The 13,697-nt window shown below is 46.4% G+C and overlaps 3 protein-coding genes across 3 annotated transcripts; 2 read left to right on the top strand and 1 right to left on the bottom strand.

Annotated features, from left to right (window-relative positions):
- LOC117042541 (zinc finger and SCAN domain-containing protein 31-like) lies at positions 1-3,350 on the top strand. The gene is made up of 4 exons (XM_033142082.1): positions 1-661; positions 1,181-1,307; positions 1,464-1,546; positions 3,087-3,350. The coding sequence occupies exons 1-4, from the start codon at positions 251-253 to the stop codon at positions 3,348-3,350; spliced, it is 885 nt and encodes a 294-aa protein (XP_032997973.1). The 5' UTR covers positions 1-250.
- Positions 3,351-4,265: 915 nt separating this feature from the next.
- LOC117042774 (calponin-3-like) lies at positions 4,266-5,681 on the bottom strand. The gene has a single exon (XM_033142420.1). It carries the CDS (start codon positions 5,565-5,567, stop codon positions 4,572-4,574), a length of 996 nt encoding a protein of 331 aa, XP_032998311.1. The 5' UTR covers positions 5,568-5,681; the 3' UTR covers positions 4,266-4,571.
- Positions 5,682-7,504: 1,823 nt separating this feature from the next.
- Positions 7,505-10,451, top strand: LOC117042675 (zinc finger protein 2 homolog). The gene has a single exon (XM_033142268.1). It carries the CDS (start codon positions 7,601-7,603, stop codon positions 9,542-9,544), a length of 1,944 nt encoding a protein of 647 aa, XP_032998159.1. The 5' UTR covers positions 7,505-7,600; the 3' UTR covers positions 9,545-10,451.
- The last annotated feature ends 3,246 nt before the right edge of the window (positions 10,452-13,697 follow it).

Here is a 13,697-nt window from a genome sequence, read left to right as displayed (position 1 = left end):
CCAACAAGTCTCATTTTTCTCTGAGTCTTAGTATTTAACTGCCTTTACTTCTGGGGGGTGTCCTGGTTGATATCCAGACTCATCTACATTTCCAGGGGAAATCTTCCTCTCCAGAAAAGTATAATTCACTCACCAAACAATTTCTTCATTTTACAGGACTTGGTAGAACTTCCAATTTGGACAGCTTCTAGCAGAACAGGGAGAGGTCTTTTGGGCCTAGTCGGAGACTTCCTTAGAATAGAGATCAAGGATGGAAAAGGAAGATTCAGCTGCCCACGAAGCAGGAAGAAGTCCTTGTACAAACCAGGCTGGCAGCCCCAGGGAATTCTGGGAAAGAACAGTGCAGAAGGTCCTGGGGAAGGAGGACACAATCGGCTCAGATGTGCAGCGCCAGCGTTTCAGACAGTTCTGCCACCAAGGGGCCAAAGGGCCCAGAGAGGTTTGCAGGCAACTCCACCATCTCTGCTGTCAGTGGCTGAAACCAGAGCGACACACAAAGAATCAGATTCTGGACCTGGTGATTCTGGAGCAGTTCCTGATCATCCTCCCAGAAGAAATTGAGAGCTGGGTGAGGGAATGTGGAGCAGAGACCTGTTGCCAGGCAGTGGCCCTGGCCGAAGGTTTCCTCCTGGGCCAGGACAAGAAGCAGGCAGAGCATCAGGTAAAATATAGTTTTGTCCTGGTACTTCCAAGGGGCTAATAATAATAATAATAATAATAATTTATTTGTACCCCGCCCATCTGGCTGGGCTTCCCCAGCCGCTCTGGGCAGCTTCCAACAAATGTTAAAATACATTAAAATGTCACAGATTAAAAACTTCCCTAAACAGGGCTGCCTTCAGGTAAATGTCAGGTAGTTGCTTATCTCTTTGACCTCTGATGGGAGGGCGTTCCACAGGGCAGGTGCCACTACCGAGAAGGCCCTCTGCATGGTTCCCTGTAGCTTTGCTTCTCACAGTGAGGGAACCTCCAGAAGGCCCTCGGCTCTAGATCTCAGTGTCCGGGCTGAACGATGGGGGTGGAGACCCTCCTGAGGGACGGTGTGCTAACGTTCTCTGTAATTGTCAAACCTTTTCTGGGATTCATCCATGTAGGAATGTCCAAGACCTTTTATTTCTATTGTGCCTTTACTAATCCTTCTCCCCTTTCTCTGTCTTTGATACCTTCATGGTTATTTCAGGTAAAGGGTCCATTTGCAGAAGTGTCTGAAGATTTCTTTGCATCGGAGAAGGTTCTGTCAGAGACCAGACACAATCTCTTGCAAAGGGATAATGTTCAGGAGATAGACAGACATGCCACCTCACTGGGTAAAGAGTAGCTTCATCCCTTTCTATTGATTATGCTATAAATTCTTGGGATGTGTTTTTGCTCTTTGGAAACTTGGTTCAAAAGTGAATTGGCATCCAATACTTGAGAACTTAAACCAGTGCTACTGGCTTCACACTTATGACTGTGTTTCACAGGTGATGAAATGAGGCTGGCAAAACCTCCTCGGGCTTCTCCTTTTTGCAATGAACAAGAAGCAGCTACTGTGGAATCGGATCAGGTAGGTGGATTGATCAGTGTTGAAAGAGGCTTGGAACCACCTAGGGATCTTATTTTTCTGCTCGCCCCTAAACAGATTTCTCTCCTCCTCTTTTTTTCTTTCAGAGCAGCCCTACTAGGGAGGCTGTGAATACCATTAAAGGAGGTTTAAGTTCCTCAGGATAATAATAATCTTTCTTTGAAGAATGTTATGGGTTTTGGTAGTTGCAATGAACCTCCCTGTCACACTACCCTCCCCTGTTACTAAGTTTATTTATTTTTATTTATTTTATTTTTTGGTCAGGTGTTCCGGGTCAAACTAATTAACCACCCCCACCTGTCCCTCGGAGGTCCGTCAATGAAGTTAACTCCCTTGTAGTTACAAAACGGGAGTATCTTAGTAACCGGAGTGTCTTTGTCCAGCTGCCGCGGCCATTTATATTCCTTGCTCTGGGCTTCAGGGCTTAAACACCTTATTGCCTACAGCCCCAGGGTCTCTCTCTCTATATCCCTCACTGTAAACCCTTTTAGCAACTCAGTGGCATTCACAATGTTTCAGCCCGCTAGCCCCTCCTAAGTGAAACCCCTAAGACACAAACTAACACCCCGCAGGACAGTTTGAACTCTTCCCTGGGTTCACCTCTTCATGAGCAGTTATAACCCGCTGGACCCAAGAATCGACGATGACTGACTTATAGCAACACAAACTAGTCTTTATTTTTTTAATAGCATAACGGTTTCAGTAAATCATTAGTTTAAACGTAGTTTCCTAACAGCATAAAAGGTTTTCTATTCAGTATAACATACTAAACCTTCGACCTAGCCTAACCTACCCACCACTATCCTGGTCTCTAACCCTCTCTCCCTCAGTCACCACTCACTCCCTCTTTCTCCCTCCTTGACCAACTGCTGTTCCCTCCTTTTAAAGGGCAAAAAGTCCCGCCTCCTGCGAACGAGCTGCCATTCACACAGAGTGTATTTTAACTCCTAACAAGCTGGGGTTTCTGACCATACCCTGACTTAGGGCAGATCCGTTACAGTAGTCCATTAAGGGAACTAAAGAGAAGGCAAGTTGCACAACAGTACTGGTCCTGGCATGGGGGCAAGAAGTGAAGGACACTGAGAGGGGGAAAGTGGGGCATTTGTAAACAGTGACAGAGGTTTGAGTAAAGCAGGGATGCAGTACTGCTGTGGGGAAAATGGTGGTTTTTAGCAATAGTAGAGGTTTGAGTACAGAACTCAGGGATATTTGAAGTCTCCACATCCTTTATCTCTTCTCTCTCCCATGAGGCAGCTGAAGAATGGGAGAGGGAGAAGTTTGAGTACAGCAAGAAGGAAGAGACACTGAAAGGGGAGAGGGAAGCTGTTTTAAACAATGACAGAAGCTTGAGTAAAGCTGGGGGTGGAGTGCAGGGCCGTCTTAAGCGCATACCGCGCCATGGTGCAACGATCCCTCCGGCGCCCCCTGTGCCCTGGGGAGTGGGGGGGCGGCAGGCCCCGATGACGCAGAGGAGGCCCCTTGGGAGCCGCTCCCACCACGGCTGCTCCCGCCGCTCCTTCAGAAGACAGCGGCTCGGCGGGCAGCGGCTGAGGGGATTCCTCAGAGTCAAAGGAGTGGCTCCTCGTCCAACGCAGCCCGCGCCGCTGCCGCCGTGCACTTCTGGGAGCCACCCGGCCTGATGCTCGAGGCGGAATTCTCCATGCCACTGTGCGGGGAGGGAAGGCCGCCTCGGGGCTCCCCGCGTGCAATGGGAGCCGAAAGCGACCGGCTCACTGCCCGCCCAGAAGGAGGAGGATGGGAGGAGGAGGCAGCGGCGGAGCCATAGGACTTAGTGGCTTGTTGCGCCCCAACCATCTGGCGGCGTGCAGGGGAGGCCGTGGCAAAGCTGCGCAGATCCCCCACTCGCTGGGGTGCCCCAGAGAGGCCAGCGCCCTGGCGCAACGAGCCACTAAGTCCAATGGAAGAGACAGCTCTGGTGGAGGGACAGAGAGGAGAATGGTGGTTTTAAGCAGCAGCAGAGCTTTCAGTAAAGTGGAAGTAAAGGACACACAGGAAAATGGCAGTTTTAAACAGCAGAGCGAGCAGAGAGTAACACTGAGGGCAGGGAAAGTGGCACTTTAAAGAAGAATTCAAATACAGCAAGAAGGGAGTTGGAAACAGCTTTGTTGTGTTAGCTTTTTTTTTGGTGTCAGCGACTGTGTTGTCCCCATCATTGATACTTCTCCTTGTTAAAACTGGTTTGGTTTTTTTGTTTTTTTGTTATTTTTTTTCCAAGAAAACAACATTTATTTATAAAAAATACAACAAGATCGGTTTATGATGAGAAATGTGGCAATAAATACAATTCAAAGAAAAGGCAATTCTACATGGATACATTATGGCACAGGAAATAAAAGTCAACGCACCGTCAAAACATGGAGACTTCTGTGGGCTCAGAATTTATACAAGCTCCCTTTTTAAGCAAGACAGCTCTTTTTCTATAAGCTTGGTCAATTTAGATGAATGGAACACACACAATCACAAATGCACATTTATTATGTCTACTGTGAGTTTAGAGGTTAGCAAGCAAGTACTTATGAATAGACAGAAATCTTGCAGGTAATAAGCCACAACCTCAGTTTTTGTGGCATGGTCCACAATTAAGTCTTACAGTTTTCCACATAATGGAACTGTAAATAAAAACATTTTTTAAAAAGGAAAGGGCTGATATAGTATGTAAAATGCTCATTTCAGAACAAGGTTGTAAAAAAATGCATAGTTTTTATTATTAAAAGACTTGGCTGTATAAGAGAACTCCCCCTTTCACAGTATTCCTTTTTACTTCATATGCAGTTATTGGTTATGCTGTAGACTGCAACTGTTACAGCACTAAAGGCAACTAGAGAAGGAAAGGGCAGAGAAAGGAAAAAGGAATGTTATGTAAGGCAATTATTTCCTTAGGTACATGAAGCATAATGTGTAAAGAAGACGGGTAACAATTCCACAAGGCTAGTTTCGTTCTTTACTGAATAAAATAATAAACTAATACTGAGCTTTTGAGGCAAATCTAATAATCAATGCCCTGGTCACTGTACTGACCGTGGTAATCTCTCTGATATTCATCTTGGTATTCGCCGTGATAGTCATCTGGATATTCTGCCTGATAATCGCTATCGCTGATTTCTGACCCATTAGTTCCTGTTCCTTGACTCCCATTATGAATGACAGGTTCTGTTGGTGCAGCACAATACTTTGGGTCATATACTTGCCGTCCAAGCCCATAAACGCTCATCCCTTTCTGGGAAGCCACTTTGTTGGTGCCCATTTGTAGTGAAATAGTGGTGTTGCCCATGGGTTGTAATGTGAGCTTCTGGTCATAAATGTCTCGTCTTGTACCTGGTGCAAGCATCCCTGCCTGACTAGCCCCTTTGTTAGTACCCATCTGCAGGCTTATTGTTGTCTGGTCAAGTGGTTTATCAGTTTGCATCTTTGGATCATAGAGATGTCTCCTAGTCCCATAGGCAGTCATGCCTGCCTGGCTGGCACATTTATTGGTTCCCATCTGCAAACCAATCACACTTTGTCCAGCCTTCAGTTTTCCTGCATCAAAACTTCTTGCTTGCTTTTCTGCGTATTTGACACCAATATCAATTGTAGTATGAAAGCCTTTGGTTTTTGCCAGACCTGCTAGTGCCACCAGTGATGTCTGAACCTGGGTCATATTTCCGTTTTCAAAGAGATCATTTGCTTCAAATATATCATGTGGTTTCATGCCATATTGTTGTATGGCCTTTATAAAATTCCCAATGTTTTCCAGCTGATGCCAGTTTAGTTTGGATTGATTGATTTTCTTTACTGATCCTGGGTGAAGTTTGTTGATAAGGTCGCACAGTATGATGCCATCCTTTAAACCCAATTGAAAGTTGGCTCCAATGCTCATGCCAGTAACTTCTTCAATCCAGTTGCGGAGATCTTCCTCTATCTGTGGATCATATTTCAAAGCAATCTTGTTCTTGACCTCGGCCGAGAGCCCGTACGAGGGGCCCTTGTTGAAGTGGGTCATGGCGGCGCGTCGGTGTCCGTGTGCCTTACGCCTTGTGGCGCCAGAGGTGGTAACGCTCTGGCTTGCCTATGATGCTGCTGCTGCTGCTGCTACTGCCTGCCTGCCTTCCTGCGCTCAACTGGGCGGCTTTCTCGGTGCTGCCTGAGCGAGAGAGCGAGGGTGGGCCGGGCTCGTAGGGGGAGAGGGAAGGAGGAAGGGAGGGACGTGGGCCAGGCTGCCTGACAGGGGAGCCCCCCTGGTTTGGTTTTTTTAAAAGACCAACCACTCTTTGTCTTTCCATCAGTGCTTTACTCAAATCTCTGCCTGTTTAAAAAACAACAACCCTTTTTTGTCTATCTGTCCCTTGACACCCACTTTACTCAAACTTCTGCTGTTGTTTGAGTACGGTGAGAAGGGGGAGACTGTGAATGAAAAAAGCTGGCTGTTTCTCCCTTTTCCATTCTACAGCTGCCTCATGTGAAAGAGATAAAGGATGTGAAGCCTTCAAATATTCTGTAGTACCTTCAAACAATGTATTTCACTCCTGGTACCATGCATTCCAGATTCAGTGTAGTGATTTAGAAGAAATATTTTTTTAAAAAAAACCTAAACAAAACACCACCCATATATGTTCAACATCTGTCAACTGAACTTAAACTTTTCTAACTGAATAAGCTAACTGACCTGTTTGCTCTTAAGAGTCTATCCATCTTAAAGAAGCAGTAACACATTTTAGCAGGGTGTGTGCGCGCAAAGGGGGCTGCACAATAGAAGAGGGGATAAGGCATGAACATGGGACTGCGTAAGAGAGAGTTGAGAAACATAGGAAGGAGGGTGGAGGAGGGGGAAAGTGAAGTTGAAGATAGGGGTGCAAAGGGAGTTGCAATAAATGAGGGAGTGGAAAGGGAATTGATGGTGAAATAAAGGGCATGAAAGGGTCTGAAGAACAGGAAGACATGGTGGCTTCATAACTGCGCAGAAGCTGGAAAGGGTCCTTAACAATTGCAGCATGTGGGAGGAGGAAGATACAGGAGATTACCATGAGGATGTTTTTTGTCTTATTTTGCGAGTAAGAACAGTGAGCCCGTAAGTGACTGTGGAGGAGGCCAATTCTGGATCCACACGTCCTTCCACAGTGGGGACATAGGTTTCTGGGTGGGAGTTGATCACAGTGAGGGTCTGCCAAGCGTGCCTTCCTCTTAGCACGTTTCTCCCTTTTGTCCTGAGTTTGAATGTCTTCAAAGCCCATGACACCTTTGGTAAAGGCTGTTCCCCAACTGGAGTGCTCACAAGCCAGTGTTTCCTGGTTGTCGTTTATACTACATTTCTTAAGATTTGTCTTGAGAGAGTCTTTAAACCTCTTTTGTTGACCACCATCATTACGCTTTCCATTTTTAAGTTCGTAATAATACTAATACTAATACTAATACTTCATTTGTACTCCGCCCATCTAGCTGAACTTCCCCAGCCACTCTGGGCGGCTCCCAAACGAATGTTAAAACAATAGAGTAGCTGCTTTGGAAGACGATCATCAGGTGGTTTTTGTGCAACAGTAGTTGCACACTATAGCTAGTTTAGTAGTTGCTTGGGGTTAGAAAGAGAAGCTCTAGGGAGTTAATGGGGCGAATGGGAAGGGAATTCATGAGTGGAGTTGGCACAGACACTGCTCCTAGTTATCTATAAAGTAGCAATTATTTTCCTTTCTTTCACCACACCAGTGTGGTGTAGTGGTTAAGAGCGGTAGACTCGTAATCTGGGGAACCGGGTTCGCTTCCCTCCTCCTCCACATGCAGCTGCTGGGTGACCTTGGGCTAGTCACACTTCTCTGAAGTCTCTCAGCCCCACTCACCTCACAAAGTGTTTGTTGCGGGGGAGGAAGGGAAAGGAGAGTGTTAGCCGCTTTGAGACTCCTTCGGGTAGTGATAAAGCGGGATATCAAATCCAAACTCTTCTTCTTTCAGGGTCTAGGGTCGTTTGAGGAGTTTTCTGTGTATTTTACCGAGGAGGAGTGGGATCTGCTGAATCCTGACCAGAAAGCTCTATATAAAGAAGTCATGGAGGAGAACTGTTACAGAACCCATTACAAAATCCACACAGGAAAGAAACCATACAAATGTTTAGAGTGCGGAAAGAGCTTTTGTCAAAGTTCGGACCTCATTACCCATAAAAGGATCCATGTAGGGGTGAAACCATTTAAATGCTTGGAATGTGGGAAGGGCTTCTGTCAGAAGACACTTCTTGCTACCCATCAAAGAATTCACACACAGGAGAAACCACATAAATGCCTGGATTGTGGAAAGGACTTTCGTTACAGTTCTGCCCTTATTACTCATCAAAGGATCCACACAGGCAAAAAGCCATATAAATGCTTGGAATGCGGAAAGAGCTTTTGTCAGAAGATAAGTCTCATTTCTCATCAAAGAATTCACACAAGGGAAAAACCACATAAGTGCTTGAAATGTGGAAAGAGCTTTCGTCACAGTTCTGCTCTAACTACCCATCAAAGGATCCATACAGGGGAGAAACCATATAAATGCTTGGAATGTGGAAAGAGCTTTCGACACAGTTCTGCTCTAACTACCCATCAAAGGACCCACACAGGGAAGAAACCATATAAATGCTTGGAATGTGGAAAGGACTTTTGTCAGAAGATAAATCTCACTAGTCATCAAAGAATTCACACAGGAGAAAAGCCTTTTAAATGTTTGGAGTGTGGAAAGAGCTTCGGTCAGAGGGCTTACCTTACTTTCCATCAGAGAATCCACAAGGGGGACAAACCACATAAATGCTTGGAGTGCGGAAAAAGCTTCATGCAGAAGAGAAGGCTCACTTCCCATCAGAGAATTCATACGGGGGAGAAACCCCATAAATGCCCGGAATGTGGAAAGAGCTTCTGTCAAAAAGCAGATCTCACTATTCACCAAAGAATTCACACGGGGGAGAAGCTACACAGATGCCTGGAGTGTGGAAAGAGCTTCACTCGGAAGACAAATCTCACAATTCATCAAAGAATTCATACGGGGGAGAAGCCACATACATGCCGGGAATGTGGAAAGGGCTTCAGTCAGAAGGCACACCTCACTACCCACCAAAGAAGTCACACGGGGGAGAAGCCACACAAATGCTTGGAGTGTGGAAAGTGCTTCACAGAGAAAAGAGCTCTGGCTTCTCATCAAAAAATCCACACGGGGGAAAAGCCACATAAAACTCTCGAGCGTGGAAAGGTCTTTAATCACAGTTGCGACCTTATTAATAGGCCTACCTGTGGCAAAATGGCTAGCAGTAGCAACAGCTGCAGCAACACGGGCCAGACTGATTTCCCCCCAGTTATATTAGTCCATCTTCCTCCTAGTACTACTTGCGTTGGGCAGCATCAGCTACCTATCCCGATTCCTCACTTTCCTGAATCTTCTGGTAGCGGGGACAAGCCTTCTCTTACTGCCGGGGTGTTGTTTGAGGAGGCAGGAGGCACTGCCAGCAGCAGCAGTCTTGCAGAGTCATCTATTTTAGTCGGAGAAGGGAGAGAGCTCAGCCCACTGATGGACATCAGCTTATCTGAGGAAGTGTCTGTATTGGATGCCCTCAGCTTGATTGAAGGGGAAGATCTCTTCCACTGCTCTTCCCTAGGCAGAGGTGCTTCTGTCTGGAGCACTGTGGAGCAGCAGGAGCACACCCCACCAGTGCCGCAAGGGGGTACCTCCTGCGGTTCCCCCGCTGCTCCTGGGGTGGCGCTGACCCCCCAGACCGAAGGCAGCCAGCCTGATTCACCGCAGAAGCGGCAGAGCACCGTGTGGGAGCACTTTGAGGTGGGGGTGGATCCCAGCACCGCTGTCTGCAGCCACTGCAGGCGGGTAATGAGCAGGGGCAGAGACGCGGCACATTATAGTACCAGCAGCCTGCGCTTGCACTTAAGGAGGCAGCACCCGTCCATCGTGCTAGGAGCACAGGAAGCCAAGTCCCAGCAGTCAGGGAGCAAGGGTAAACGGGTGGCAACCTAGTGCCAGGAGTAAGGGCAAAGTCCTCTGCCAAATCTCTTGTCTCTCCCATGCCAAGAAGCCTAGGCAGGCAACAGTAGGGAGGAGGTGGAACAAGGGAGGTGGGTCACGAGGTGGAGGTTTCGAACACCAGACCCGATCGCAAAATGCACGGAAGACGGTTGTGATGAAATGGATTGGCATCAAAACTAAAACCATATACGTGTAACCAAGTGTTTGGTAAGAGTAATTTAAAGTAGTTCATAGGTAACAATAAATAATAAACATGGAATGAATAAACTTAATAAAAACAGTTTATCCAAATATATGCAACGTTATCAAAACTCTACTTGGCGTCAAATGCTTTAGGTCTTCTAGAGTGATCTTCATTACATGTCTGTATGTACACAGCCACTTTTTGGCTTGAATATCAGATGTTGGAAAACAGTTTGCAAATAATGGCAAATACCGGTACTGTATATGTCTCTAATAGCATTTATTATATCTAATAATATTGATTCTATATTTGCAGGTGTTACACTGCATGGGTGTTGTTGTTTTTTTAATTATTTGCTACATTAAATTGTTCTTTCCAGATAATTGGTTATGTGTATATGATTTTAGGTGTTATCCCAAACTGTTGTTTTAGAACAACCTGATGGCTCTTGTCTTATTTCATGCACTATTTTTGTCACGCTACCTTAAGTGGGAGAGTGGTGCCCCCCAGTGCTAGGCATGCAGGGAGAAAGTGTGTTCCCTTGGGTGCTGTTACCAGTGCCACATAATCCTGGTTCCTCAATTGTGAAAAATCAATATTTTAGTGCAGCAGCATCTACACATTGGAACTCCCTGCCTATTGACACCAGACGGATGCCTTTGCTGTACTCTTGTTTTGCTCCTGCTTAAAACAGTTTTATTTAGACAAGCCTATCCAGACGCATCGATGTTGATGTCTTTGAATCCTTTTCACTCTTAATTTAAATGATCTGTATATGTTTTCAGTTGTTTTGAACTGTTTTCATTGATATTTTTGATATTTCTTGAAACCCACCAAGAGGTTTTACTACAGTTATACAAATTTTGTTAAATAAAATAAAAACCAGCCGGGAACCACATGCCAGTGGTGATTATAGCCAGAGACGAAAGTCATGTGAGTTTTGCATTCCAACCACAAAAGAAGCCAGAGGATTCTACTTCCATTTGCTTCCATCTTGGCATACAAGGGGCACCAACACAATTTAGTCACCCATTCCAGCCAGGCAAAAGTACTTGAGGGGTATGTGTGTGGGAATGTTTTGGATAGTAGAAGATATATTGATTACATTAATATAGCAGGGATTCAAGCTTGTTTCGCAGAACAGAAAGAAAATGACTATAAGGAAAGAAAGACGAAAAGAAATGCAAATGCAATTTTCTGAGAACCTTGGAAATAGAATACAGTATTTAAATTACTGTCTGTATCCCCTCATTTTTATTTTTATTTTGGTATTGTGGGAGAAAAGAAGGGACAAACAATGGGGTTGAGTCTTCTTAGAGGTTCACGCATCCTGTTGAAAGGGAAAATTATTTCATGTGAAAATCTCTGTCAGGAAATGCTGTTCCACTCACCTTCCAATCCGGTTACGATGATTGTCCTCTCCAAATCGAGACCCTCGCACTCAGTGGCAGATTCAGTTAGCGGGTTATCTCGTCTCCTTCTTCCAGAGCATGTCTGTTTTTAAAGCCCAAATTCATATCTAACTTAAAAAACAGAGGAACTGCCGCTCATGGTGACTGTGTTGGAGAGTTAGTGATATATGCAATGCTGTGCACTCAGCGTTCCTCGTCCCACACCTTAGAAGCGAGCAACAGGTATTGGATGATCTGCGAGTTGTTGTTTTTTGTGCCAAATAATATAATAGAGCAAAGTACACTAATAAGAGAGCTTACCCCCCCCCCTTTCCGTTGTGTTCCAGCATAACAACTTAGATGTTAATCCTTCGTCCACTCAGTCTTTTTTTTTTTTTGGCACCTCAGTGGCTGGGTTAATTAGCAGAGTAATTTCTCCCTCCTCGCTCAAAGCATGTCCAAAATTTAAATCCAATTTTTCATCTTAAGAAATGGAACTTGATTCGCTCATGGAGACAGCATCCAGGAGAGCCAGACTCTCTCGTGGGCTTTCCATCCAGTGCCCCCACCCCCTCCTTCCTTCCAAATTTGGGGATGGTTTGCTGGGCATCTGCGGATGAGACTCTGTCTTCCCGTACCCTTGAGAAGATTTTGGGAGGCTTGAGAAGATTTTGGGAGGCTGATTACTCCTATCTCAGTCTCTAATTACTCCCATGGGGTGAGATGATGGAATTTTCAGCCATCTGCCATGGCTCCTCAAGCGGAAGTGGAAGACCCTGTTTTCTGGGACACATTGATTCCACCACTTGGGGAAACAAACCAAGTCAGGGGGGGAGAAGATGTCCAGCCAGTATGCTCCTCCCTTGAGAGAAGGTGTGCACTGGAATGAATTCCGTCCTGTGAGCTGCCTCCCCTGCAGTCTGAGGCAGGACAGATCCTGCCCAGCCATAGATCCACCACTCGGAAGGATGAAGACCGAGAATTTGGATGTCATATAGAGGAGGGTGAAAGGTTGTTTTCTGCTGCTCCAGAGAAACGGACACGGGGCAATGGATTCAAACTACAAGAAATAAGATTCCACCTAAACATTAGGAAGAACTTCCTGACAGTGAGAGCTGTTCAGCAGTGGAATTTGCTACCAAGGAGTGTGGTGGAGTCTCCTTCTTTGGAGGTCTTTAACAGGTCTTTGGAGGCCATCTGTCAGGAATGCTTTGATGGTGTTTCCTGCTTGGCAGGGGGTTGGACTGCATGGCCCTTGTGGTCTCTTCCAACTCTATGATTCTATGATTCTACCCCTTTTATTTAACCTGCCACCTAAGATATCTAGGCGCAATATATCTATAAATCAAAAGAAGAGGTGAGGGTTTCAATATTACCTTGGTCCTATAACTCCCAAGAAAGGACGAAGTGCTGGTTTTCACCTCTTTCTCACGAGGTGGACAAGGAGGAAGAGGCCATGGCACCCTTCGCACTTCAGAAGTAACCCCACCTCTGACAGAGGAAGCAGTGCAGGCCACCCTCAGGCAGAAGGAGGGAGCTGGTGGGTTGCACCCAGTTGCCTGTGGAGCCAAGCCCTCCAAGTGGCTCTGGGAAGTGAGCCCAGCTGCATGTTACAAAGGGTGGGGACAAATTCCATCCTGGTCCCAGAAGTGTGGCCCTCAGCAAGACTTTTTGGGTGGAAATCTCCACCCCCAACTTTAACTATAGGGGTCAGTGTCCCATGTCCTCTAGTTGGGGTGCTTGTGATCATATTTTGCTCTGTTCTGTTTCCCACAGTCCCAGCCCTGTTCTATTCACCTAGTCACTTGTTGAAATATTCCCCCATTCACCAGCAGATAACTGAGCTTCCCTCTACGCCTTGTCAAGTCCGGTATTGCCGATTAATGATTCAACAGGAGAGGCCAGTGTACATGCTGCCAGATCTAGGGATATTTCAGTTGGTTAGACAGCAGCCTTGGGGTTGCCACCTGGTGTTACGATCTCAGGCAGGCAAGCAAGCTCTGAGAAGAATTACTGAGCCTTCAGTAGGTTTATATATATGTTTATTTACAATTAACAGAGAGAGCAGCATTGCACCAGCTACTCTTGGATATGAGTTGCTCAGTCTGAGTCCACGCCTCCTAAGAAGGGTGGCAATGTCTGTTCTTCCCTCCCTTGCCCGTCCTCGAAGGGAGAGTCCTCTAAACAATGCCTTCCTAATCCTGGTTGCATAGCAACCCTCAACAAGGTTGTCTCCCCCCTCATTCTCAGACAGCAACTTTTCTAGTTCTGCTGCTCTATCAGCGACTTGAAACTCTGAAGAAAAGGCAACTAAACTCACCCATTCTTGCCCTGCCTGTGACTGCGTCCTCTCATTTTCAGTCACCCCCCCCTTTTGCAGTAGAGCTGCATGGATCTGGACCCCTGTTGCTGGGTCCCAGGCAGGGGCAGAGCAAGGGGGCGGTGGGTGGGCCGCCTGGGTAGCGCCCTGGGGGGTTGACACTCGGGGCGGGGCCCCACCCCTGCGATCCCCGCCTCCAGGCAGCGGCGAAAAAAGCCGCTGAAAGAGGGGGCTTTCCCCCTTCCAGCA

This window comes from Lacerta agilis, chromosome 2, assembly GCF_009819535.1.
Source record: "Lacerta agilis isolate rLacAgi1 chromosome 2, rLacAgi1.pri, whole genome shotgun sequence".
In the NCBI taxonomy this organism is placed as follows: Eukaryota; Metazoa; Chordata; class Lepidosauria; order Squamata; family Lacertidae; genus Lacerta; species Lacerta agilis.
This window is presented reverse-complemented; position numbering and strand designations above follow the sequence as displayed.